The 26,862-nt window shown below is 42.4% G+C and overlaps 2 protein-coding genes and 1 long non-coding RNA gene across 3 annotated transcripts; 1 reads left to right on the plus strand and 2 right to left on the minus strand.

Moving 5' to 3' along the window:
* Window positions 1-4: 4 nt before the first annotated feature.
* LOC133514223 (uncharacterized) lies at window positions 5-21,591 on the plus strand. The gene is made up of 4 exons (XR_009798753.1): window positions 5-256; window positions 3,055-3,142; window positions 19,650-19,813; window positions 21,457-21,591. It is a non-coding gene; the product is annotated as an uncharacterized LOC133514223 (long non-coding RNA).
* Window positions 3,025-8,428, minus strand: gh1 (growth hormone 1). The gene is made up of 6 exons (XM_061845723.1): window positions 5,730-8,428; window positions 5,027-5,163; window positions 4,817-4,933; window positions 3,458-3,601; window positions 3,240-3,386; window positions 3,025-3,154 (listed from the first exon to the last, which is right to left on the minus strand). Exons 1-6 carry the CDS (start codon window positions 5,737-5,739, stop codon window positions 3,092-3,094), a joined length of 618 nt encoding a protein of 205 aa, XP_061701707.1. The 5' UTR covers window positions 5,740-8,428; the 3' UTR covers window positions 3,025-3,091.
* Window positions 8,566-25,009, minus strand: scn4ab (sodium channel, voltage-gated, type IV, alpha, b). Its single transcript, XM_061845716.1, has 31 exons — window positions 24,713-25,009; window positions 22,983-23,166; window positions 21,716-21,850; window positions 21,489-21,607; window positions 21,240-21,329; window positions 20,662-20,790; window positions 20,502-20,584; window positions 20,216-20,419; window positions 20,078-20,141; window positions 19,845-19,986; window positions 19,555-19,755; window positions 19,417-19,471; window positions 16,608-16,843; window positions 16,362-16,433; window positions 16,195-16,278; window positions 15,744-16,100; window positions 15,465-15,648; window positions 15,228-15,397; window positions 15,084-15,153; window positions 14,740-14,894; window positions 14,445-14,618; window positions 13,639-13,752; window positions 13,282-13,566; window positions 12,980-13,033; window positions 12,721-12,858; window positions 12,507-12,611; window positions 12,144-12,414; window positions 10,473-11,097; window positions 9,799-9,943; window positions 9,651-9,734; window positions 8,566-9,555 (listed from the first exon to the last, which is right to left on the minus strand). Exons 1-31 carry the CDS (start codon window positions 24,796-24,798, stop codon window positions 9,376-9,378), a joined length of 4,995 nt encoding a protein of 1,664 aa, XP_061701700.1. The 5' UTR covers window positions 24,799-25,009; the 3' UTR covers window positions 8,566-9,375.
* Window positions 25,010-26,862: the final 1,853 nt, after the last annotated feature.

A 26,862-nucleotide genomic window follows, 5' to 3' on the forward strand; every position in this document is an offset into this window, starting at 1 on the left:
GATGATGTAATTAGGCGCTGTGTAAAGTACGAGAGGGCGAGAGACTGCAGAAGTGTGGAAGGCAGGAGTGGGCGATGAGGATCAAATTAAGTGTGTGAGGGCTCTCATTAATATTTTGCAACTAGGTTAGGGTTGAGCAGGATCGGGGATGGGAAAAAGAGGAAGGGAAGTACGAAACTAGGGTGGAGACTTGGAGCCAAACAAAAGGGCACAAAGGAGTGAGATGGAGAGAATTGTAAAAAGGAAAATGGATGAGGTAGGAAAACTGATCAATACAATTCATGGGATGACTGTAAGATCAAAGGGGATAAGACTGTCAAAAAGAACAGAGATTTGGGGGAGTCAGATGAAACCAGAGGGGAAAAGAATTCCTTTGTGATTCCAAGAAAGAGGATTACTTTTTTTTTTTTTTTTTTTTTACTTGGGGTAAAAAAAAAAAAAAAAAAAGAAGAAGCTTGTGGTTCTGATTTCCCGACCGAATCTAAAGACCCTAACCTTTTTATACCACATAATATGTCAAGAGCATGGTTCACTTGCGGCCTGCCTCCCGTGTGCATTCGCAGCGCGCCACACGCAAAGTGAACTCGGCTGTTTGACAGCACGCGGCGAGCGGCGGCGTGGCCATGTGCCACTTCCTCGTTGTGCCCTGATGACGCTGTGTATTTAAGTCCTGTTTTTCAGGCCACTGGTTGCCAGATCGTTGTGTGTATGTATTTGCTTATGTGTTGACGAGCATCAGCTAGCGTAACTGCCTCGTGCCTTGTCATTGCGTTACTGAGCCATATCAAGTTAAAGTTACTTTTTCATGTTTTGCCATGTCTGATTTTGACCAACTTATTCAACAGAATACTAGCGGGCGAAAAGATGCCTGAAGAATGGAGGAAAAGTGTTCTAGTTCCCATTTTTAAGAACAAAGGGGATGTTCAGAGCTGTGGGAACTATAGAGGAATAAAGTTGATGAGCCACACAATGAAGTTATGGGAAAGAGTAGTGGAGGCTAGACTCAGGACAGAAGTAAGTATCTGCGAGCAACAGTATGGTTTCATGCCTAGAAAGAGTACCACAGATGCATTATTTGCCTTGAGGATGCTCGTGGAAAAGTACAGAGAAGGTCAGAAGGAGCTACATTGTGTCTTTGTGGATCTAGAGAAACCCTATGACAGAGTACCAAGAGAGGAACTGTGGTACTGCATGCGTAAGTCTGGTGTGGCAGAGAAGTATGTTAAAATAGTACAGGACATGTATGATGGTAGCAGAACAATGGTGAGGTGTGCCTTAGGTGTGACAGAGGAATTTAAGGTGGAGGTGGGACTGCATCAGGGATCAGCTCTGAGCCCCTTCCTGTTTGCAGTGGTAATGGATAGGCTGACAGATGAGGTTAGACTGGAATCCCCTTGGACCATGATGTTCGCAGATGATATTGTCATATGCAGTGAAAGCAGGGAGCACGCAGAGGAACAATTGGAAAGATGGAGACATGCACTGGAAAGGAGAGGAATGAAGATTAGCCGAAGTAAAACAGAATATATGTGCGTGAATGAGAAAAGTAGAGGGGGAAGAGTGAGGCTACAGGGAGAAGAGATAGCGAGGGTGGACGACTTCAAATACTTGGGGTCAACAATACAGAGCAATGGAGAGTGTGGTCAGGAAGTGAAGAAACGGGTCCAAGCAGGTTGGAACAGCTGGCGAAAGGTGTCTGGTGTGTTATGTGACAGAAGAGTGTCTGCTAGGATGAAGGGCAAAGTTTACAAAACAGTGGTGAGGCCGGCCATGATGTACGGATTAGAGACGGTGGCACTGAAGAAACAACAGGAAGCTGAACTGGAGGTGGCAGAAATGAAGATGTTGAGGTTCTCGCTCGGAGTGAGCAGGTGGGATAGGATTAGAAATGAGCTCATTCGAGGGACGGCCAAAGCTGGATGTTTTGGAGACAAGATTCGAGAGAGCAGACTTCGATGGTTTGGACATGTTCAGAGGCGAGAGAGTGAGTATATTGGTAGAAGGATGCTGAGGATGGCGCTCCCAGGCAAAAGAGCGAGAGGAAGACCAAAGAGAAGGTTTATGGATGTGGTGAGGGAAGACATGAGGGCAGTTGGGGAGTTAAGAGAGGAAGATGCAGGAGATAGGCTAAGATGGCAAAAGATGACATGCTGTGGCGACCCCTAACGGGACAAGCCGAAAGGAAAAGAAGAAGAAGCCATGTCTGCTTTTTGACATTGTTTCATGTTTGTTTGACCAGGGTTAGGGTTGATCTCCTTATGCACGAGAGAGCCTGAATTAACGACAACTGGCAAGAAAACGGAGAACTGGAGACGGAGTAAAAATATTTTGTAAAAAAAAAAAAAAAAAAATCTACTTCTTTGTAGTTATGAAATGTAGAAAATTGGAACCACCACATTTCTTGTAGTTTTGCCCTATCAGACAAATTGTATTTTTATTGATCCATTTTCTCAGGATCTTATCCTAACGAGGGTCTCGGGAGTGCTGTCAACAGACAGGAAGAAGGGTACACCGTGAACTGGTTGCGAGCCAATCACAGGGCACATAGAGACAGACACCAATCGCACCACGGGGCAATTTAGAGTGTTCAATTCATGTTGCATGTTTTTGGGATGTGGGAGGAAACCGGAGTACCCGGACAAAAACCCCACACAAGTATGGGTACAACATGCAAACTTCAAACGGGCAAGGCTGGGATTGAACCCTGTACCTCAGAACTGTGAGGCCAACTCCACCGTGCCGCCAAAACACATGTCCTTTTTGGTAAATTTATTCTTGGGTTCATTTTGGGGGATTTTCTTTGGAACTAATGGATTGCTGTCTGGGCACAGCACTGGATTTGTCATATCTTGAAAATGAAAACTTAAAACTTTAATTTCAGTGTTATAATTACCTCACAAAGATTTGGGTTTTTCAAAAAATGGCGATTGAATGATTCCCTCTGGTAATCATCAAGTCAAAGCTTTTTTAAATGTTCAGAGAGTCACATTTGAATGCAAGAGGCCAAACGCTTTTATTTCATCACGTGACAAGACTTCCATGTGTAATTGACAGTATGAGCCAACGACATGCCGTGTGAGCGAGGGCCGGTCTACAAAGTGCAGTTGGCCTCTGGTGAGAGTCGACATTTGGCAACCGTCAGGTAAGTCTCCACCTGCAGCAGATGCATTTTTTTTTTTTTTTCTCAAAATCACGGCATGATGAATCTCACACACCCACATTTGTGGCATAGCGCTGACCTTGTGCATGTCCTTCTTGAAGCACGCCAGCAGTTCATACATTCGTCTCAAGGACTCGTCGTCCGCCACACTTTGATAATAGTTCCCGTACGGGGCCAGTTGTAGGGCAGAGCTATCGGCTAACATCTCAGCTCCATCCTGATTGGCCTGAGGGAACAGCGAATTCCTCATTCAAAACTTACTGACGTGTGTGCGTGTGTGTAAGTGTGTGTTTTCACCCTGATGAGCAGGAGGATTCCCATCTTCAGTTCGGAAAGTTTTGAAGAAACCTGATTTCTGGGAGCAGAGCCCCCAGAGAGGGAATGGCTTGGAAATTCCCACGATTCCACCAATCGATAGGAGATAGACAGCAGCTTCAGAACCTAAAGCCATTTCAAATCAATAGTATACACTTGGTCATCTTTGTAGTGTACTTTTTTTTTTTTTTTTTTTTTTTTTTTTTTTACTTCGTCCTTCTCTTTGACTTTTGGTCATATACCGACGTAATGAAGAGGAGGCATCCTTCCGTCTTTGACAGACAAGATGATGATGAGCTTCCCTTTTGATATAAACTGATCCAAACCTCCATTCACCCACTTTCAAGCACTTAACCTGCTCCGGAGTCTATCTTGGACTGAACTTAATAACAGGGCATATATAGACAACAATTGCTGTCAGAATGTAAAATGAATACCCAAAACAAATGTAGCACCATTAGTATTTCTAGTAACAGCTTGAGTTGTGGAGTTATGATAGTTTGTCATACCTTACAGGAAGTACCACAGATATTCACACTGAGTGATGCGGTGACCAATCAGCAGTCTTGTGGTAATATCGAAAATGAACTTACTGGATGGACACTGCCTGAATGCTGTAAACCGAGAAACCCCCTCCCCACCCCCCCCACCCCAAAAAAAAAAAAAAAAAAAAAAAACAGTCTGCATCACTACCTCTACCACTAATACTCCTAGAATGACATAATGGCATGCAAGAATTTTTTCAAATCCCAGTCGGATGCTCTTTTAGCTATCAAAAAGGGAATTTGTCCAGGGAAATTTACATTTCTGGTCACTCCAGTCATTTGTGTTGTAGAAGAAGGTGAAGAGTTGGTTGAAGAAATGACTGAACGGAGTTTGAGATTTATAGAAGCTTGTGAAGTATTAGAATTATTTGATGAACCTAGTGGAAAGAGTTGAAGAAGCTTGTGTTGAAGTATTTGTAGCTTGGCGAGTTAAAGTTTTGAAGAAGCTAGTGAAAATTGTCGAACCATTTGTTGAGTGAGCTAGCAAAAAGAGTAGAAAACTTCAAGAAGCCTTTGAAAAATGTTCAAAAGTTTGATGAAGAATCTAGTGAAAAGAGTTGTACATAGTTGAAGAGGCTTGCGAAAAGGGTTCAAAATCTTCTTGAAGTAGCTTGTGAAAAGAGTTGAGGCGTTGAAGAAGTGTTCAAGCGTTAGTTAAAGAAACGTGTGAAGGGCTGAAACATTAAAGCTTGTGAAGCGTTTAAGTGTTATTTGAAGAAACCTGTGAAGAATTGAAGCGATAGGTGAGGAAACTTCCAAAGAGTTTGAAGAGTTAGTTGAGGTGTCGTCTAATGACCGAGCTTTGTTGCGTTTCATGCTTGTCGAGGGGACTGATGATGTAATCTGAGTTGCAGAAATCTTGCAGGAAGATCTTGTTGAGTTGACGCTGATCCTCGTTCTGCAGAGAACTCTCCTAGGACACACCAGAAAGTTTACATCAAGAAAACAACAACAGACAAAACCGTGGCCCGATAATCCTCAGCCGTAACTAGCCGGCAACACTTACAAAATCTGAAAAGAGTCTCTGGGCCAGCAGGTGGAGATGTTGCACTCGGCTCACAGTGATGGAGAACACTCGCTGGCTGTCTGTGATTGGCTGAGAGGAGACGCTGCCCAGTGTCACAAGTGACAGCAAGAGAATAACTGCAAGAGAGGCAAACTCACCTCATTGGATGTGAAACACTCGGTTTTCATGTTCATTTAGGAGCGCCTCATGTCAGGAGAAAGTGTGGATGACTCTGTTCACATTCTTGACCAAAACATTTGTTTTACGTTTCATATTTAGCTTTAGCTTTGCATTGAGTTTGTTTTAGGCAAACATGTAAAACTCCATTTTCTATTTCTTGATTCAAGATATTTTCTGCATGCCCACAGGTCAAGTAGCATAAGTCCATGAATCTGAAATTAAGCAAGGAATGTGCACAAGTTGATGTGACACTGGCAAATGGTACATTCAAGATTTCGAACATTTTGGCGTGACGACGTCAGAAGCCCGTCTACTTTCCCATATCAAGCCATTTCAAAAGGATTAAATGGAAAATTTCAAGAGTGGAAATGAATCCCAAATATTGCCATTTCAGTTTTGCCGGCATCAGATGAGGGGAAAAAAGGGAAGGTTTGTGGCCCAATGTTGGAATTGCTTAAAAAAAAAAATACAAGCGCCAAACAGAGAAACAAGTCAAACATGTGAGGCCACATACATACTGTACCTTTGTCCATGGCTGCTCCTCCGTTTGCCCTTTGGTGCTGTTTTGACGTGTCCTCTTTATAGCAGCACAATCATGTTTAACATGGATGAGCGAGAAAAGACGAGCGCCCTCACTAATGCCACCTTCACGTGAGCACATGTATTATTTACTTGTACCATCACCTTTGACGTTGTAAGTTGTCATTATTAAAAATACTTGTGATTGACATCACAGAAGAATGTGAATAATTCAATGTTTTGAGACATTGACACATCAAAACATGAATGTTAAACAGCGACACCAGTGAAAAACACCAAACATCTTGTCAGCGATGTGCTCCGCACTACTTCTACGTAAATGCAGTGCCGCACGTTCCTGAACACCTTCCCTCTGCCACATTAGCTTTCAGCAAGTAGGAACATCATCCTCCTTCATCTTCAGTCAAATCAATCAAAATCCAAAACGTTTCATGTCATGATGCCACTGTGCATGCAACGACATAAGCGCTTCTCCACAAGGTACTTGCGGGAATAAAATAGAAGAAAACAGAAGAACATCTTAGATGTGAGGTAACATAACAGATACAAAAAAAAAAAAAAAAAAATACAATCAAGGCACAGGTATTGCTACAAAGAACTTAAAAATGAATGCATAAAGTGTATTTTTTCTGATTCCCCCTGTCCAGGCCTTGGTAAGCTTATTAAAACCAAGAAAAGCAAAGAGTAAGTGCAGTTGCATAATTTGAGATTACAATACTTTTGTGTTTATTGGTTTGAAGTCCAAGGAGTTGCTGGCTCGAGGGAGAAAGCTGTTTTTAGTCTGCTTGTCTGTGTTTTGTGGGATCTGTAACGCCTGCCAGGGGGCAGCTGGTTAAACAGGTGGTGACCAGGATGGGAAGAGTCCTAAACAGAGTTAGTTGCTCTCATGTGGTAGCGGGAGTTGGTCTTGTCCTCTAGGGAGGGCAGAGAGCAGCCAGTGATCTTTTGGGTGCCATTGAACCCTCTTTGCAGAGCTTTCCTGTCCGCTGTTGGACATCCAGCATAGCCCATTGTGATGTAGTATGTGAGGATGCTCTCCACGGTGGTTCTGTAGAAAGCCGGCAACATCTTAGCTTCACGATTGTTCTTCCTGAGCATTCTCAGCAAGTGGAGTCACTTCTGGGCCTTTTCCACCACCGCTGTGGTATTTACAGTCCAGGTGAGTTTGTCTGTTATGTAGAAATCTGAAGGAGTGGACCCTCTCCACACAGTCCCCATTGATGAAGAGCGGGACCGGGTCCAGGCCGCACTTCTGTATAAGTCCAGGATGATTTCCTTCATTTTCGTGGTGTTTCGTGTGAGCTTGTTTGCTGAACACCACTTAGACAGATTTACAATCTCATTTCTGTAGGCAGACTCATCTCCTTATTGATATGAGCCCGATCACGGTGGTGTCATCAGCTGACTTGATGACAGAGTTGCTGGAATGGGTTGGTGTGCAGTGGGTTAGGTTGATTGAAGAAGAGAGGTGTGGGGCAAATCTGACAGACTGTGGACAGTGTGTGAGAAAGTCTTTAATCCAGCAGCAGATGGAAGGAGATAGCTCAAGAAGGGAGAGTTTGTAAACCAAACTACCTGGATGCTGGTATTAAAGCTTGATCAATCATGTTAAATGGAGAGCATACGTATATATATATATATATATATATATATATATATATATATTCAAAGGGTGAACCCTTAAATTCCTGAACAACCCACTCTACCAACTGAGCCAAAGATGTCCCATCCTCCCACCCTAATCATCTTTCACGGTCCCTCCATCCGTCATCATTCATCTATCATCATCATCATCATCATTCTCCATCCGTCATCCATCATCCAGCCATCTGTGATAATCCATCCATCGTCCATCCATTATGGATCTGTGCATCACTCATCAATCATCATCCCTTCAGCCATCTACTATTACCAATCAAGCCAGCTGCCCATCATCCATCCGTGACTGTTCCATCCAAAAGTTGTTGACCTTCATCATTCATCTCCTGATGCGCCGCCCCAATCTGTCTCAGTTGCCCGATAAATTCATTCTATTAGTCATCAATGTGAAGTACAACACAAAGAATTTTCCCCATGTAGATTACTTTGTGAATGAAATGTTCATAACTGTGGCAGTCATTGTTGGCCCAAATCCCGTTGATATCTTTGGAGACATTTGCATGATTTTTGACAACCATGAAACAAGAACATGTAGATTCACATATCCGTAGTGTACTCCTGTACATCACCACAGATCTGCTGAATGTCATCACTTGGAGTTTAGGGGAAGTGTCCCAATCTAGCTGCTTGTTTGTACCCGTAGACTCATTGGTGTGACCTTTATGAGTTTTAATATTCACTGTAGTCTGACAACCGATACAAAAGTCTTGCATGTTAACCAGCAGCGCCCTCATTTTTGTCTCCGTGGTGATGAACCCTAGTAAAAGGCGGTCATTAATTTTTACCTTGATTTTCAATGCACAAATCAGGTGGGCAGAATATGTTAAAGACCCTCAACAAAATGTCCGATTTGTGGGAGGACCACGAGGGGAATATTTTGAAAAATCTGAAAATCGTACGTCGAGTTGAGGACTGGACAAATGTTCCAGGAGGTTATCAATTCAATGTTTTCTGCCCAACATTATATCAGCCTTCGGTGCTCTCTTTAGTTGGGATGCTGCACGTCTGGCGGTGGATAGGTTGGGGTCGTCGTCAAAAGCAGATGGTCTTGGTCTTCTGACTTGACTGCAGGTGACCGACCAAAGGATGAGAGAACTTTATCTCACAGTCATGATTTTGTTCAGAAGACAAAATGACACGAATAATAATTATTCAATATGTCTGATTTACACATGCATTGTTTATCATGTATTTGTACTTACAATAGTATTTTGTAAACAAAACAAATAACGTAACTTGTTTCATCAATACATGAAAAAAATTAGTTTCCAAAGTTGAAAAATAAAGATTTGCTTCCTCAATCATCTCAAATGCTCCAAACAAAGCCTGATCGTGCATCAAGATGAACTCGCATCAACAATAATGCATACCGAACCCTCAATGCACAGTATACAGTATCGCGTGTATATGCGTATCCTTTGCATATCAGTTACTACGTTGGTCGTCAGTCTACAGTAACTGGCACTCAGTCATGTGATGTTGTGGCTTCAAACTTTGGCACTTTGCAAAATAGGGTTAGACAGACAGCCTAACGTAACCCTGTTTGAAGCCACTGTACATTTGAATGATTACTTGTTCAGTCTATCGTCCATAGGCAAAGAGGACTCTGACTGCATCACAAAGGTAGTGAAATAAATGACACCGAAACCAGCGTGGAAGAGTGGACATCGGCGCAATGAATAGGACACGATGCTGATGCATTCCGTATTGTTTTTTTTTTCTGTTACTAGAAAGCCCGCTCCTCTCACAAACACTTCGATTATTCTACCTGTAACAAAAGCGCCAATAATAAATTGTGTTTTATGTGATTTTGGTCTTCTCATTTAGGTTAATAAAGTAGTATGTGTGATTTTAAAACTGGAAATATTAGTACGATTCTACAGTATACATTTCTTCAGAGGAATATTTTGTTGATCTCAAAGTGCTGAACTTCATCAAGAAAGAAGGCAACACTGCATTGGTTCAGGTTCTCACAGCAGACCAGCAAGGCGCGCCTGGACCGACTCCTCTTCATCTCCGTCATGACAAATGATCCGATTGGCCTCTCCCGTTTTGGCTGTCGCGTGTTTCCGGTACGCTCTCTGGATGACAGTTGCAGCGATATCTTCTCGCTTCCTTCTCAGAGTGCTGCTGACTGGTTGAAAGGATCCCTGCAAGGGACAACTTATAAGCAATAACACCGAACCGAAACATGGTCGGACAAACAATTTCACCACACGAGACAGAAGAAGAGAGGAGAACTCACCATAACTTTGAAGGTGCTGCAGGCCAGTAACTTTTCCTCCATGGTGGCTCTTAGATTATCCGTTTCTCCTGAAATTCCCAGTACCTGTCCACGCATGGAATTTTGAGCAATACAAAATGAAAAACAACACCCAGTGTGATGAAATGACCTGCGCAGTGAGGGCCACTAAGAGGTCCAGACAGTGTATCTTGTCTCCATATGCCAGAGGCAAATCCATGCTGATCACCTTGATACTATTTGGTTTGGGAATCCTCAGTGGATCTTTCAGATTATCACAGAACTCCGACAGCTGGCTGAAGGGCAGCGCAATTAATTAGGGTTAGCGTAGTAGCGCAAAGATCAATTACACATCCGTCACACATGACATCAGATGGTACCTTTTGGATATTTCAAAAGATGCAAAGAACATATTGTGGTAGTAGTGAAACCAAAAGAGTTGAAGATCCCTTAGGCCATGAGATTATTTCCATTGGTTGTTATGAGTGACATTCGTTGCCATCATCCATTCTCTGTAGCACATATTTTTCTTGATGGGTTGTGGGCTTGTTGGAGCCTAACCCAGCCGACTTTGGGCCATAAGCGGGCCAACGCCGGGCACTCATAAACAAATGAGTATTCACAGTCACGTTCACATATGCGGACAATTTTGAGTCTTCAATTAACCATACCATTTGTGTTTTTTGAATGTGGGAGGAAACAGGTGTACCCAGAGAAATGGCATCAATCGGAACAAATTGTAGGCGAACCGGCATCTCAGCGGTTTACCTTCAACCTCGAAGCCGATATATTAGGCTGTGCTCAAACCATGTGGGTTTAACTCACCTGTAGTGAATATAGTGTGACACGTGTGGGTCAAACCTCTCCCAGGTTTCGCAAAACATCTCAATGTCGGACTCGCAGACCTCGTCGGCGTTCTCCTCGGAAGCCACATTGAAGTTTTCCAAAATGACGACAAGGTACATATTGACCACAACCAGGAAAGACAGGGTAATGTAGGACACGCAGAAGATGACGCCCACCACTGGACTACCGCAGTCTCCCACAACAGATGTCCCAGCATTTTCCATGTCGGGATCACAGTCTGGTGGAGTTCTCATGATGGGAAAGAGCAAACCGTCCCACCCGGCGGTTGTGGTGATCGTTAACAAACAAATGATGCTGTTCCCAAATGTCTCAAAGTTAAACATGTCATCAAGCAACGCTCCTTTCTTCACATAAGCAAAGTTTTTCATGCCAAAAACTGCGAATATGAACATCATGACGGAGAGGAAGAGTCCAATGTTAAAAAGTGCAGGAAGTGACCTCATCAAAGCGTAGAGGAGTCTTCGTACGCCCTTGGAAAAACGGAAGAGATGAAGGATTCGGATGACACGAGTCAATCGAATCACAATGATGAGTGGACCCGGATGGATGAAGTACTTTTCCAATAAGTCTGTCAGAAACAAACCTGAAAGATAACACGTCATACAAGGACGTCAGTGCACACATCTACGACCAATACATCATTATTTCTCAGGTATTTATGGACCGGGTGACAAATACTGTCTCCCACACCTACTGCTACTAAGAATGAAAAGCTATTACCTGCCTTCTTCTTAATCACGACACCTATTGACTTCAACCCAACTGCCATCCTTTCAAGACCAGACCCGATTGCTTAGTTCCTCACCTGCCTTCCTCCTTCATATTGACTGCTCAAACCATTCTGGTCTCTGGCTCGCAAGCGCTATATATCTGCAATTTGTGTATCTACATCTAGGATCGCTAACCTCTTTGAAAAGTTACTTCTTGGGTATTACAGTTTCATGCACACTTATTTGCTCAAAATACCGTGAATAATATGTTGTTGTTATTAATAATGAAAAGAGATGTCGGGGTTTTTCACGGTATCCGAATTTGGAAAGCTGTTGTGTTTAAAATTGGCTTTGGTTCAGTTATGCGCAAGCACATCAATTAGCTGGCTGCTGTAGCCTATCCATTTTCTCGTTCCAGTGTACATGAAGCCGATCGCTCGCATAAACCAGGTGATCAAAAAATACAGTGATGACTGGCTGACTGGGTCACATGACTGAAATACTGCAGCAAAACGATTTGCTCAAATTTGGTTGTCCCACGTGCCCGCTTGTACCGCGAACTTCCTTGCGCCTTCATGAGCTTTCCCACAATACTGCTGTCATTATCACAGCATGAGGTCAATACCATGATAATCAAAGATAGTCATCCATGTGTAGACTCTGAACATGTTAATCATTTCTCTCAATAATAACAGTGTCAACAATGCTCTAAAATGTAGGAAACGAACTTTGTATATATCTTTGCAAATGATTATATTATTTTTAAATGATCAACATTTCTAGGAAATAAATCATATTTCCCATTACTGCTGAGGCGTTTTTACAACAGGCCCGTCGGCTACTCGTGCGCTCCCTCGGAGCTACCCGTTACCCGCTGACACTGTGGGTGACCCCTGATGTACATCGCCAGCTGACTCACCCAAAATAGACCAGATGACCAGCACGAAGTCAAAGATGTTCCATCTAAATGAAAAGTAATGCCGTCGCAGCGCAATGATCTTCATGACACACTCTGCTAAGAAGATGACTATGAAGGCAAAGTAGATCCAGAATAAAATTGTTTCCTTTTCAAAGCTTTGGTCCCAGGTTTCAGTCGTCATGACGACCAATTGGAGGCAAGCAAACGCCGTGAAGAGTACATCAAAGGAGCGTTTTGTCACAAGGTCGAAAAGCAGCGCCTGAATCTTATTCTGAGGACAGATGACGACAAGTAGCAGAGAAATACATCAAACTAAAATGATGTATCACATGATTGTCGAAGACGACGAGGAGTTGGACTGACTTGCGGCCGGGGAACAGACTTCCGGGCTTTCCCAAGGTCTATGGCCTTCCTGGAATTATAACATTTCATCTGTTCCTTGGTCATGAACAGACCTGTTCCTCCCAAGTAAAAAAAAAAAAACACACACACACACAAAATCCCCTTAAAATTAGGTTTAGGTCACAAGAAGAACAACGAGTTAACTCAGAGTGTCTAGTCGTGTGTCTAAACCTATCTTTGCTTTCTGCTGCTTGAGGTACTCAATGATGGTGCCGACGAGAAAGTTGAGGGTGAAGAAGCCCCCGAAGATGATAAAAAAGACAAAATATAGGGACATGTACACGTTGGCCTCGTACTCTGGCTGCATCTCAATCTGCACACATGGGCACACACAAACGCACCCACACACCGAGACGTCAATGTATGTTAACTACTGTTAATTATTTGCTACTGAGTTCTATTCGCAGTGATGATGTTAGCAGAGATGTTCTGACCTGTCTGGAGTCCATCGCTGCATAGATCAAGTCCAGCCAGCCCTTAAAAGTCGCCTGGTAGAATCAATCAAGCAGTTAATTAATCTTTGTTTCTGTCTGTCTGCCCATTGTCTTCATATTTAGCTTATAGATATTTATGCTGTCGATTTGAACCAATAGACACACGTTTATTAGGGTGCCAGTGTACGGCCGTACTCAATCCTAGCGAGGCCCGTGTATAATAAGGATTGCGTACAGTCTATGGAAGCATGCTTTGTATATATGATATGATAAGTAGCATATCTTGTAGATTTCAGACTAACCACTTGCAGAAGCGAGACGTAAGCAATGGCCACACTGTCAAAATTGATTTTGAGATTGCTCCAGCGCACTTCAGTCCAATTTTGCTCCATCAGCATGAGACAATCTGTCCTGTTGTTGACGTCTTGGGTGTGAAATAACTCTTCCGAAGTGTCGTTTATGCAGTGATAAAACTTTCCTGCAAACAATGTCACTCCCATGATGCTAAAAATCAACCAGTAAGTGGAACAAACGAGCAATACATCCAAGATGGGTGGGATGGCTCCAAACAGCGTTGATCCCACCACCTGAGGACCAGTGAAGGAGGCTTGTCAAAGGATGAATCGGTGTGGCCAAGTGCTGTGGGGGTGTTTGCTCACCTTCGTGCCTTCAAAGCGAGACAAGACCCTCAGAGGTCGGAGGCTTCTTAGAGAATTGATGGCTCGAACATTGGAAATTACAAGAACGTCGACAGTCGTGGAAACCAGAGAAATCTGCCAGATGATTAAGATTTCATTAGATTATGTTTGTTTTATGTTGCTGTAGGAACCGAAAAAAAAAAAAACAGACATTCAAATTGTTTGTATTTAGTTTCTGTCTGGTTTGTCAATCTGTGTCGGGTCATTGTTACTGTCACTTGTTATGTGGCCTTCGATTTCATGGTTTCAACATGCTGTTCAAAGGCAAGTGTTTGTTTTTCTTATCTTTGATAAGGAATGTTGGAGTTTAATTTAGAGTTTTTTGGAAGAAGCTATGGTACTTTTGTTTATTTATATTTTACATTGGCTCCCACCTTCCCGGTACTTGGGACTCCTCTTTTGCACCGAACTCCACCACGGACATCTGCACCTCTGACCTTAATGTCACCATGTCTCTAACCGTAAAAACGAAAGCTATTAACTCCGCATGAGAGACTCCGACTTAACACATACTAGTGTAAGTCTTTCGCAGGTAAAAGTCCCTCAAAGCTCGGAAGTGTCTTTGAAGAAAATCTCTCTTATCCTTAGTCATTAAAGGCTACCGCAAGACGCTCCGTTTGCTTACATTCACATCCTATTTGCATTGTGATTTGTGGTGCACTACTGCTGTGTGGGCGGCGTGATTGTATCGTTAAAGTGATATACAAGTGCACTCTATTTACCATTGCATGCATCTGAAATGTACATGTTTATGATTTGTGTCTTACAAGCACAATGAGGAAATCTAGGCAGCGCCAAGCATCGGTAAAGTACTTTTTGAATCCTCCAGAGAACCACCTCAAAAGCATCTCCAGCACAAAGATACACGTGAACACCTGGTCGGCGTACTGCAAAATGCTCCTGATCAGCGGTCGCCTCTCCAGATGGATGTCTTCAATTGCCTGCACACCGAAGTTCGAAACCATCAATATAGCGATTCATTAAAGACAGGGGTGAATAAAAACACGAGCGCTATTAGTTCAAGTGCAACAAGAATTTATCATAAAAAGGACAAATACTTACTAGTGCTACACTACTCAGCAAGATCACAAAAGTAATGAAGGCTTCAAAACATGTGTGTTCAACCACAGACATACAGGATCGTCTCAAATTCATCCAGATTCGTAGTCCGTTCCGGCAGGAGTCCATGTTCAAGACTGGACAGGACTGGTAACACCCTGAAAACACCCACCCACACAGGCGCGCACACTCAGGTGCAATTTCCCCATTAACCACATAAACGAACGAAAATGTAAGTATTCAAAAACAAGAGTCCGTAACAGGGTTTGTGTGTGTGTGTGTGGTGTGTGTGTGTGTGTGCGCGTGTGTGTGTGCGCGTGTGTGTGTACGCAGGTGTTTGTTCATACCGTCACCGAAGCACTTGGGAGGGGTGTTTCCCTCATCACGTTTGCACACGCACTCTGGTGACTCGCCATGCTAGCAAATAAGACATTGCTTTTAATTACCTTGGTCTGTTGGTTTTACAGAAATCATTGAGGTGAATACGTTACATGCAAATCTTTTTTTTCATCAGCAGCTTCATTTCCTGATGCTTGGGAAGCAGTTTTGTAGGGTTTATTATAGCCAACGACCTTGACCTCTGACTCTGGCTCTTCTGAGCTTACAAAAGTAAGCGGCAAGAGCTCCTTGTGGCTCTCCTCTTCACTCTTAAGTCCTAATACTGAGAACGACAGTCCATTACATGTTGGCTCATGATGAAGCGAACAAATACTAAGCTTGCCACCTACCAGGAGGGTTTAGATCGATTCTGGATTGGGTCTTCCTTCCTGTCTTCTTGCCTGTCCGCTCCAGGGCCCAGGATTTGATCCGATTCAAGGCGATCAATAGATTGTTTTGTCTTTCTCCCTCTGAGTCACCCCAAACATCTCCATTTGATGAGTTTATTAACAAAGCCAGGAACAGATTCACACCCTGCATGGATATCGGAAACATTTTTGTTGTAACATACTGTATGTAGAATAGGCCTTGGTAATAACAATCCATTCGCTCTCTCGGTGGTGACTCACCATGAGTTTTCCAACAACCACCATCATTGTGAAGAAGATAAGGCAGGCGGGCTGACCCGAAACTTCCATGCAGTCCCACATTGTCTCGATCCACTCTCCGTAAAGAGCTCGGAAGATCGTGAGGAAGGAGTGGAAGAAATCGCTCATGTGCCAGCGAGGAAGCGTACAGTCTTCTGATATGCGGCACACATTTTCTTTGTAGTTCTTCCCGAACAGCTGCATTCCAACCACAGCAAATGTGAAGCAGACGATGGCCATAAGCAGCGTGAAACGCTTCAGAGTCCCCAACGACTTTCCAATGAGCTTTAGAAGGGCGCTGAAGGCTGGCCACCACTTGGCCAACCTAAACACACGGAGCTAGAAAGCCGATCAAGTAGGACATTAGATTTATCCTCAGGGAAATTCGAATACGTAGGAAGGTACTGAGTGTGATTCAATAAATCAAACTCACCAGTTTCAGCCCGTAAATGTTTTCCAGTCCCAACTCCAGCACAGTCAAGATAACAATGATGCTGTCAAAAATGTTCCAACCAACCTGATAATCATGAGAACGAAATCAGATTTGCTGTTTGTTGTCACAGTAAAGTTGATAAAGTTACTGAAAGCAGAAGTTGTAACCTTGAAGTAAAAGTGGGGACCCATGGCCAGAAGTTTTAGTGCCATCTCCGCTGTAAAAACTCCTGTGAAGACCTGACGAGGTCAGTAAAGGAGGGAAGAGGTCAAAGGTCATCCTGGCCTATAAATGTTCATTTGTAACATAATAGACAACGCTGTGACAGCTCGGTAAGACATGTTTTTCCATTCATCTCTATCTGGAAATTGCATTGTGGAAGACAAAGAGTACAGAATCAACTCCAGACTGACCAGCTCTGCGATTGTGAGCAGCTCTGCAAACTCTTGCGTCAAGGGATAATGCACCATGGCCATGAAAATGATGTTCAGCACAAGGCACACGACAATAGCAAGGTCAAAGAAGGGGTCCGTGACAAAATGGTGGAGTCGCTGTTGAGCCCAACAACTGCTGCAACAGGTCCACTTGAGAAAGATGTTGGTGAAAGTGGAGCAACACGGTAAACAGGGCCTTTGCTCTTCCTCACACTCTGAAAATCCAGCACATCTTTAGAATTCTTGACAAAATGGCTACGAGCACAAATGAGTTGTCAGGTGTTAGTCATTGACTGTCAGAGCTGTATTTCCGGCATTAATTTTGGGTGCTTATGAACATGTAAAATACAGCCGCTGAAATAAATATTCAACCCATCACGAAATGCATTTCCAAAGGTGTTTTAGGTGTAAAAATTTCACCAGATATCGGGAACATCCCAAGTAATCCAAACACACTAAGAGGAACTAAGAGAATGAGAAATTAAGTATCGTGTAATCATGTGAAATGACCCAGAGAGATCATATTGAACACACCAAAACGTTATTTATTTAATACTTTGTAAAAAAAAAAAAAAAAAAATCCTGTTTGCATTGACTGGTTCAAGACGCCTTCTGCGTGGAGAAACCAGTCACGTTAATTGCTCTGGTCTGATTTTGGCCCATTTCCTTCACACAAGCACTCTTCAAATCTTGAAGGTACCATGGAGTTCTTATATGGACCTTGAGTTGTAGTTCTTTTCATCGATTTTGATTGGATTCAAGTCAGGTGACTGGCGAGGTCATTGTTGTAAATTATTTATTTCTTTGAAACCAATTGAGAGTTTCCCTGGCAGTTATGTTTTGGATCGTTAGCCTGTTGAAATCTTCACCTTCATTTCATTTTCATCGTCCTTGTACATGAACCTAATCCCAACCAGTGTTTCATTGGCTGGTCCAAATGGCAAACATGCTTTTTTTTCTTTTCTGCAATGGGCACTTTGGTGGTGGCCATGCGTACAGTGAATGGCAGCCGGGTACATTACTGGTTTTCCTGATGACAAAAGTACCTGGTCCTTGGGTCTTGAACTAGCCTTCTGATTTTTCTTTGCATCCCTATGTCAGAAATCTTGGAGAGACCACTTGATCTGAGCTCTTTCCTGTGCTGTGCTGTGTCTTGACTCACACCTCGGCAATGAAACCTTTTGCAGGCCTTCAATTGACCCTCCCCTGTAGAAATTGCGTCATCCGCGTCGCTGACCAATCAGAGGCCAGAGATCTGCATAAGCCACGCCCCCTTTTTTTGCACTCGCCGTTCCCTCAGACAACGTTGCATGGTCCAGTGTAGCTTTTGTTAGCGTTTTATCGTGTATTTGGGTTCTTTAACAATAGATATGGTTAAGAGGTGTAGTCACGGACTTTGTAATAGTGACGACAGGTATCCTGAAAGGCTAGTTGGTGGAGTTCAATTCGTACCCTTTCCAAAACCGAAGACCCAGTACGAAAAATGTCTTCGATGGATCAAACTTTGTGGAAGACCGCATCATCAACTAAATCCATCTAATATCAACCGGAACAGAAGACCGAGTACGAAAAATGTCTTCGATGGATCAAACCTTTTGGAAGATCATATGATCAACTGAATCCATCTAAAATCAACCGGAAAAGATATGTTTGCACGAAGGTAAGCCCTATATTTGATTTTCAATACATGTCGCATATAAATGAATTCGCTGTTCTTCGCTTGCATAACATAGCTATGTGTGAATGATTGACACACTTGATCTGTGTTGAGCGATATTTTGCGATGATCTGACTGCACAAACATGTCTCTGTTCGGGGGCTCCCGAGCTAAGCTAAACCGGACTAGCGAGTCCTAAAAGCCTTTGACGTGCACCGAGACACCAAGACTGAAAGAAGGATGTTTGAGGACACTAAAGTAGTGATTGTCGTGCTCGGTCAGGACTTGCGTCGGTTCGGCACTAATTCAAGAATAATTATTGAGGGGAGCGCGTGACATTACACAAAGAAAACGAGAGAAACAACTCGTAAATCAAGCCTCGCCTTCTTTTCCTTCATACGGCGGTTCACAAATGGCTATACAGATACACATGCAGATTCTGCACACAAGTGTGATAGGTAACACGACAATAGGAAACTGTCAATGAGGAATTCGTCTTTGGGTTATAATATATTATATTATGTGGCTTCTCGGTCTTCCTCTGACTCCGGAAAGATCTCGCGCTAATACAAATGGTTTCTCAGTCGATATCCATGGAAATACCCCTCGCTGAAATAGTTGAAGCCCTGCTGTCTGTTTTTCAACGATATTTCACTATTCGCTAAGAATGCGAGTGAGAAATCAGCTGGTAAATCGGACAGTTTCGCTCTAGTCTTTTCTTCCTGCGGCGCCATTTTTGCTAATTGTTTGTCTGAGGTTAGCACACGTGGGGTGACGTAACTTCAGGAGGCGTGGTTCAGTGCCCTGTACGGAGGGGTCAATTGTGACTGAACCGTTTGACATTCATTTGCACTGACAAGAGGCTGGAGTGGTGTTTGATTACTAATAGATTTTAGTTGTTTTCTGGGCGTTCCATGCATTTTTACTTTCTTGATCAATACTTTTTCCCTGTGCCAGTCCACATTTTTATACAAAAATTATTTTCTGATCTTATTTGTTCTACTTTGTATGGATGGATTACTTTGGTTGTTCATGTCAATAGTATATTTGGAAACATATTTTATGAGAAAAATGGTGACATGTAAACTAGTTATTTCAGTCGCTGTACATGTGTGTGTTTGTGTAAAACACCTTCCATATCTGCTGATGAATGTTGCTTTTTGGTGAGGCAAGCAGTGCCAGGCACCTACACACACACACACACACACACACACGCATTCAGGTGAATTGTTTCTTTGCCATGACATAATAAGCACCATGTCATCTGACCTCCTGCACTTTTTTCTTCAGTATCTTTAATATGTGAGCATACTCTTTGTCCTTCTGCCTGGCCTCAGCCATCTCCACCTGCTTCTCTTCCACAGACACCAAGGCCATCACTGCGACAATGAGGCTTACGAGGGAAAAAGAGCCCACCACAAGGTCAACCACGAATAAGATGGTGTACGTTTTCCCAGCAGAGCGCAATGTCTGCAGAGACAAACCAGTGTTCTAGATCACATCAGGGATCTGAGCAGATTCTGTACAGGTATGTGAACTTGAAATGGAATTTTACTGACCAATTGAAAAAGATTCTCCCAGAAGTCCTGAGTCATCAATCTAACCATAGCAAGGAAAGCCCAACCAAAGGAATCATAGCTTGTGTAGCCATAATTTGGGTTGGGCCCCCCCCTCATACAAGTATAGCCCTCTGGACAGATCCTAAAAAAAAAAACAACGTCGGCATGTCTTCACCACTGGTCAGTATGTGTTGGACAGTGTGTGAGTCGGGTTAGGGTTACCAAACACATACCCAGCCTCAGAACTGTTTCCGCACAGCAAAGCATCGATGCTTCCAGGCTGATAATAATAGTTGACTATAAGACATACAGTACACGTCAGATTTTAGAAGAGCTATTAGACACGGTAGGTGCAATGATCTGTTTCACACCAGGATTGTTGATGTACTCTTGAAAATCAAAGTAATCCAATGAGTGGTTGCTTGGCGGCATCAGCACGCATTTTTGCTTCAAGTAGCCCATGAAGATATGCAGCGAAAGCACAGCTAGTACAGTGAGGCAGATGAGGCTCAGGGCGGTCACGTGGGCCATCTTCTTTACCGTTTGCAAGAGCAAGCTGACTGTTGTCTTTAAACCTTACAAAGTAAAAATACACTGAGGCTCACATTAGCTCACACAAACATGCATGCATTCACCCCCCCCCCCCCACACACACACCAGGTATTGCTGTGATGGCCTTTAGTGCTGGAAGGGCTTGTAGTGCAGAAACAGTTTCTGAATCCACCACATTTGTCAGGTATCTGAAAACAGAGCGCCTTCTTCACATCATTGCCATCATCATATTTTTGGCACATGTGAACGTGTGGATGTGCATTACGCCGTGCCGATGACCATCAAATCCAACCAGTTCCACGGATCCCTGAGGAAGGTGAACTGACCGAGACAGAAACCTCGAGCCGCAACTTTGACGATCACCTCAAACGCGTAGATGCAGATAAAAGTGGATCTGTCCAATGACACAAAAGCCTCCGTTCAGATGATTACTTTATTGGCTGCCGAACATGAGGACGTCCGGTTTCTAGGGTGATTTAATGTAAATCCACTATGTCAGCGGTTTTCAAACTTTCTTGAGTACGCCCCCTTTTCGGAAATTAACTTTTTTCCCGTGCCCACCCGCCACTTGAAATTTTCTTGCACAGGAGGGGTTTGGTTGGGGCTGGGGGGGGGGTTGCGAGCTCTAAAAACTGTAAAAGCTATGCCGGATACTAGTACTGTAATTCGGAAACTGCGGGTGGGGAACTGAAACATTGTCAAGTGGGTAGAGCGGGGACTGAAACAATCCAAGTGCCCTCCCCCTCCCCACCCCCGAAGTCGTACCACCCATTTCGAAAACCACTGCACTATCTGCACGGACTCACATAGTGCTGACAAGTCAATAATGTCTCTTTGACTCACTTGACAACTCCACTCCACTCTGGAGGTTTGGCCATTGTCATGAAGGCACAATTTGCCAAAACTGTCATCAGGATAAAAGCTTGGAAAAAGGTGTCATTCTTTCAGGAACAAACTTATGTACAAACGAAAACAATGATCGGACAGCTCAATAGATGTGTAGCTATACAGATAGCTGAAGAGTTGACTATAACAATATGCAATGCAAATGTATTTACAGGAGATGTAAATGAGTATGCATCGAAAGGATATAAGTGGAGGAGGATCTTGATGGCAGCGGTCCTCACATGGTTTAAAGGAGTCAGCAGGAAACAAGCAGGAGCAGAATTAAATCTGTGGATGATCTTTCTTCCATCCAAAACAATGAACGTCTGTGCAGACAGAAGACCAGAGGTCACATTTGTACAACGCTTTCATATCTGAGTATATATGTAAGACAAGGACTACGCTCGTTGGCTGAAGGGACACAATTTTGAGACCTTCTGTGTTTGGTAGAAGGGATCCAGTTCCTCCAGTGGGGTGCTGACAAACTCGAGAGGTGGATCACCAAAGATGAACGGGAGGGGCTTCCCACTTTCCAATTCGCCTATTGCATTCCGCTGCGCTTCGGTAACCTGTCAATCAGAGATCTAGCCAATCAGATGGCAAACTCACTGCCACGCAGTCTCCTTTATATTGCCTATGGCAGTGTACATGAGGAATGCCACATATGTTTTGTGATTTCATAGGCAACGTTGCATTTTTAATATACTTAACACTTTTGTTTCATCCAAACCGATTTAAATCATCAGTCAACCTAGCATTTGAATTATTCATTCCAGTGAAATGTATCAGTAAAGGCTTATGTCAATGTAGAGAGGCAAACTTTAGACAAAATGAGCACATCTCTGTGAGATAAATAAAAAATGAATGAATAATAAAATGAGTTGAAATAAATGTAATGTGAACTCCTGTTTTTTATGTGTCTGGCCTGTCCAATCAGTGAATAACTGACATTTCTTCAAGTTACCATTATAATTCGCCCAGGTGATTATGTGAGGAACTAGGTCAAAAAAATATAGCAAATAGCAGAAGATAGATTCCACACCATTAACCATAAAACACACCATTAGATAAATCTGTTAAGTCAAAAGTGCTAATATTCAGGGGTCCACCGTATTTGTGTATACAGCAAAACCTCAATTTAGGAATGTCTCAACTAATTGTCAAGGCACTTCTTTGCCTTGAATTACAAATGCGCTCCTTAGCCCCTTCAGCTTGAAGACGAGTGCAGATATGAGAGCAACGCAGTACTACCTAAAAACACTTGCCAAAATAATAGCAGCCGAAGCATGCAAGGCTGTGACGAGACTGAAAATGCCAAGCACGACTTCCCAAACAGTCGGCGAGACTAAGATATCAAATAGATCCAGGAGAGCACAATAAAACCTCTGTACTGCAAAATGAAGTTGCTCCTTGTCATTCAGATTCCCCCCCCCACGCAGACTGGAGGTCAAACCTGAAGGCTTGAATCAATCACCAGATGCAATCTTTTATTTTATATTTTTTGTAAGAAAAAGATAAATGAATACAAACAAAGAAAACAACATTTGGCCAGGAGGAGGGTGGTTAAACTGATTGATGTTAGGGTTAGGGTTAGGGTTCAGTTGTGAAGGATGGTCTGGGAAAGGAATGTTTCGAAAGGGTTAAGTGTGGTCATGGGATGACCGAATCACAGTCAATGCACTTTTGGATCATAAATTTTACCAGGATATTCTCATCTTCTTTTCTGTGTGGTTCCTTTTCTTTGACTTGTCGGCATCTTTGTATCTCCTCCAGTGAGACTGGCGTAAACTTACGGAAGACCTCTGTACCAATAGGGGGCAGTAGAGTCACCATCTTGGTATTCTGCAGTTGTGCTCGCAGGGCACCGTTGTCTAGCAACTTCCTCCTGTGTGTGGAAATATTTGATATGTTTTAGTGCTTCCACAAAAATGCCCACTAAAGAACTCACGCTTTGGAGGGTAATAGCATTTATGACACTCATATTTCTGTTTGGTAGTATAAAAACGTGTTTACATATTTTAAAACATCTGAATCCATGGCAGGTTTCAAAATTGTTTGACAGTTGCAAGACAATTTCTGGATCACGTTATTACCGTCTACAGGAATGGAATGAAACAGACATCACAGTGTTTGTTGTACCCACATGTGCTTTCATCATCAGCAGTAGTATCATAAGAATCAAATGAATAAAGAGTAAATGTCTAGAAATCTAAACACCAAGTTACAAAGGAAAACTAGGAGACAAAGACATCAATCGTATAATGGAGTGCACAAGGAAACGTGACATGAGATGATCAACTCCGATCAACAGTGCAGCATCCCAAAAGGTTGTTAAACAAATGGAAACAAATGGATGAGAAAAAAAATCCAAATCAAAAGAGGAAGCCGATAGTTTGACAGGGTTGAGGGCTGACGAGAACAGGTGCAAACAAAACCTTAAGAAGTAGGACAAGACATTACCAACGTTATTGTCAAGGGCCACATGAAGAAAAAAAACCCGACATGGAATATAATAAACTAAATATAATCTTAATAGACCATGACATCGACCGTCAATTACAACACCCAGGTCGGTAACCGAGGAGGAGAGATGAATGTCGTGCCCGGATAAGTCGATGCTGGTGACGGTGGATGACTAGTTTTGGGGTCATTGACTTCACAGTTCAGAGAACCGGAGTTCAAATCCCAGCCTTGTCTGTGTGGAGTTTGCGTGTTCTCCCCGTGCCTGCGTGTTTTTTCTCCGGGCACGCCGCTTTCCTCCCACATCCCAAAAACATGTTTGCATTCATCGGAGACTCTAAATTGGCTTTAGGTGTGATTCTGAGTGTGACTGTAACTGGCGACCAGATCGGGGTGTACCCTGCCTCCTGGCCGATGACAGCTGGGATTGGGTCCAGCACTCCTGCAGCCTTTGTGAGGATAAGTGGTTCAGAAAATGTATGTATGTATGTATGTATGGATGGATGGATGGACGGTGGACAGAGTATAGGAGAAAACATGTTAACTCTACAGAGAAAGGCCAGAGTCGAGATTCGGACCCCTGAACCCAACCGTGAGGCAAACACTAACCATTAGACCATCATGTAGGCCGAAAAGAACATTGATTGGGTGGATCGTCGGTCTCCATGGAGCAGGCACAACGTGACACAAAAATTAAACCTGATAAGCGTTGAAACTGTTTTCTTCTCATGTGGAAAAGGTGGGTAACATCCCTTCTTGGTAAGTTCTCAAAGAGCTTTCTGTGCATGATGAACTGCAGAGAGTTATCATTTAAGCAAGAAATACTTTTGGAGATTCAATGTGATCAGAACGGACACCAATAGAATAGAGTAAAACAGTGAACATGTGGAAAGTGTTAACAGGTCAAAACTTGGGAAATTGATACCCACTTAAATGCTGACGGGCGTAATTATTGACTGTGTAGAACTTACAGCTCTGAAGGTAAAGGCTGCCTCACCAGTGGCTGTTCCTCCTTTTTACTCCCCCAAAAGTCCAGAAATGCTATTTTTCGTCTCATGGCTGCAGTTCCCAATGCGTGTGCGCTCACACTCCTGCCGTCTCACTGCTGAACAGCTCCAAACTGTCTGCTTCTCTGCTCTTCAATTCTTTACCAGTCTTTCATTTAGAGTTTTCTCATAATTGCGTTCATTGTTCAGTAGGAGGTTACTATAGTGATTTCTGAACTTATCTAAGAGAATGTTGCAATGGTGTTTGGGAACACTGTGTCCTTTCATGGAGAATGGACACCCCTTTCCCAAAAACAGACTTCCTGTTGATGAGCCAGTTTCCAGGAAATATGCAGTGTATAATTCAAAAAAAAAAAAGAGGCAGAAAAAAGATCTTGCTTGTTTCTGTATCAGTGTCTGTCCTGCCAAGCACACTTGGGGAACAGGCTGCTCCCTCAGATTCAGGCAAAAAAACCCAAGATATGCACATTTAGGTGAAATACGTGCCATTGAGAGCAATGGCTGCTGGTGGAGTTTTTTCTCAAATGTGTGTGCATGCATATATATAGCATGTGTTTGTGTGTGCGTGTATTTATATATATATATATATATGTATATATATATATATATATATACATATAATTCCATTTTCTTTTGTTGCTTATTCTCAAAATGGTCGTGGGGAGTGCTGGAGCCTATCCCAGCTGTCAATGGGTATAGATGTGTGTATATATACATACATACATATATACCAAACCCTCAGCCTAGAAGTATTTTAATCTAAAATGAATGTTTTTAGATGAAAAAAAACCACAACAATTTGTATTGAAAAAAGCAACCAAAAAATGAAAAAAAATCAATCAATAACCAATAAATCAATCAAATCCATAAATCAATCGCTGTGAGTGGTCAATAGTTCTTGCCCGACAACGTCCTGAGGTCAATTGGCACACAGTCACAGCGTAGCGGGTTTGGTGATGTTGACGCTTCCAAGGCCGAACTTCAGCGCACAATCTTGAGTTATTTCCCTCTGTTTTTACCACACTTATTTCTGAACCCTGTAACAGCTCACCCAAATTGAATGGCATATACTAATAACTATATATGTGAATTATTAATCCTGACTATCTGAATACTTAGTGTATAGTAGTATTTCAGTGTTGGTAATACCTTTTGTGTACTTTGTAGTATTTGATGTTTTTTTTTTCATATTTTTACAGTTTTCGTTTTATTGAATGTAATTGATTGTTTTTAGGTAATTGCAATAGTAGTAGTTGGTGTACTTTTTTAATGTTTTAGGATAATTTTGTAGTTTTTGAAATGTTTTTCTGGTTTGAAATTTGCGGTAAGATGATGTAAATGTGTGTATTTTTTGTGGTACTTTGTGTACTTTGTAGTATTAATGTATTTTTCCAATGTTTTTATATATTTGAACTTATTTAATTGTCCTGAATTGATTCGTCTTGTATTGTAGTACTATGTGTACTTGTAGTACTTTGTGTTTTTTAAGTATTTTTATAGTCTTGGTTTTATTGAACATATTTGAATCTGTTTGAACGATGTACTTTGTAATTCTATGTACATTTTTTAGAATTTTAATGGGTTTTAAATTTTTTATGGATTTTTCAACTTTTTTGGGGGGGAAATTTTCAACTTTGTAATGTGTTTTTATTCCCCTGATTAGGGTGAGGGTGAGGTGTGGATGAGGGATAGGAAATAAGTAAATAAACAAAAGGAAGAAATGATGAAGAGATTGAGGGTTGGGGTTAAGGCTTCCAGCTGGACAATTGCATGACAGGCATGTGTGTCAAATGCTTCAAAGCGTGGTCTGTGTGTTATTTGTGAATCTGTCCATTAAGGAATAAACCATTTTGCAAAACTATTTGTTGCAGTGCATTGTGCAAAGAGTTAAAAATACCTGCACTTATAAAGACAAAAATAACACAAGCGAATAAATGCAAACCGATTGTGGAAAAATTTTACATTTTTGGCAAAAGCTGCAGAATCCAAACTTTTTGGGGAATATTTATCTAAATGTACTTCCATTGCGTGGAAAGACCCCAAACAATTTTGTTTCAGAAATAAATATTGTCCCATGTAAATGAAAAATATTCAACAACCTTTCCTCCAAGTAC

The sequence above is a fragment of the Syngnathoides biaculeatus genome, chromosome 16 (genome assembly GCF_019802595.1).
Source record: "Syngnathoides biaculeatus isolate LvHL_M chromosome 16, ASM1980259v1, whole genome shotgun sequence".
In the NCBI taxonomy this organism is placed as follows: domain Eukaryota; kingdom Metazoa; phylum Chordata; class Actinopteri; order Syngnathiformes; family Syngnathidae; genus Syngnathoides; species Syngnathoides biaculeatus.

Coding starts and splice junctions, on each gene's coding strand:
- scn4ab (XM_061845716.1), bottom strand. CDS start 24,798: ATGAGACGAAAAATAGCATTTCTGGACTTTTGGGGGAGTAAAAAGGAG. Junction 21,608..21,715: donor CCTTCTACCAAACACAGAAG/GTCTCAAAATTG, acceptor CTGTCTGCACAG/ACGTTCATTGTTTTGGATGG. Junction 13,034..13,281: donor ACGTCTCGCTTCTGCAAGTG/GTTAGTCTGAAA, acceptor TGATTCTACCAG/GCGACTTTTAAGGGCTGGCT.
- gh1 (XM_061845723.1), bottom strand. Junction 4,934..5,026: donor AGAGACTCTTTTCAGATTTT/GTAAGTGTTGCC, acceptor GGTGTGTCCTAG/GAGAGTTCTCTGCAGAACGA. Junction 3,155..3,239: donor TCAAGAAGGACATGCACAAG/GTCAGCGCTATG, acceptor CATCTGCTGCAG/GTGGAGACTTACCTGACGGT.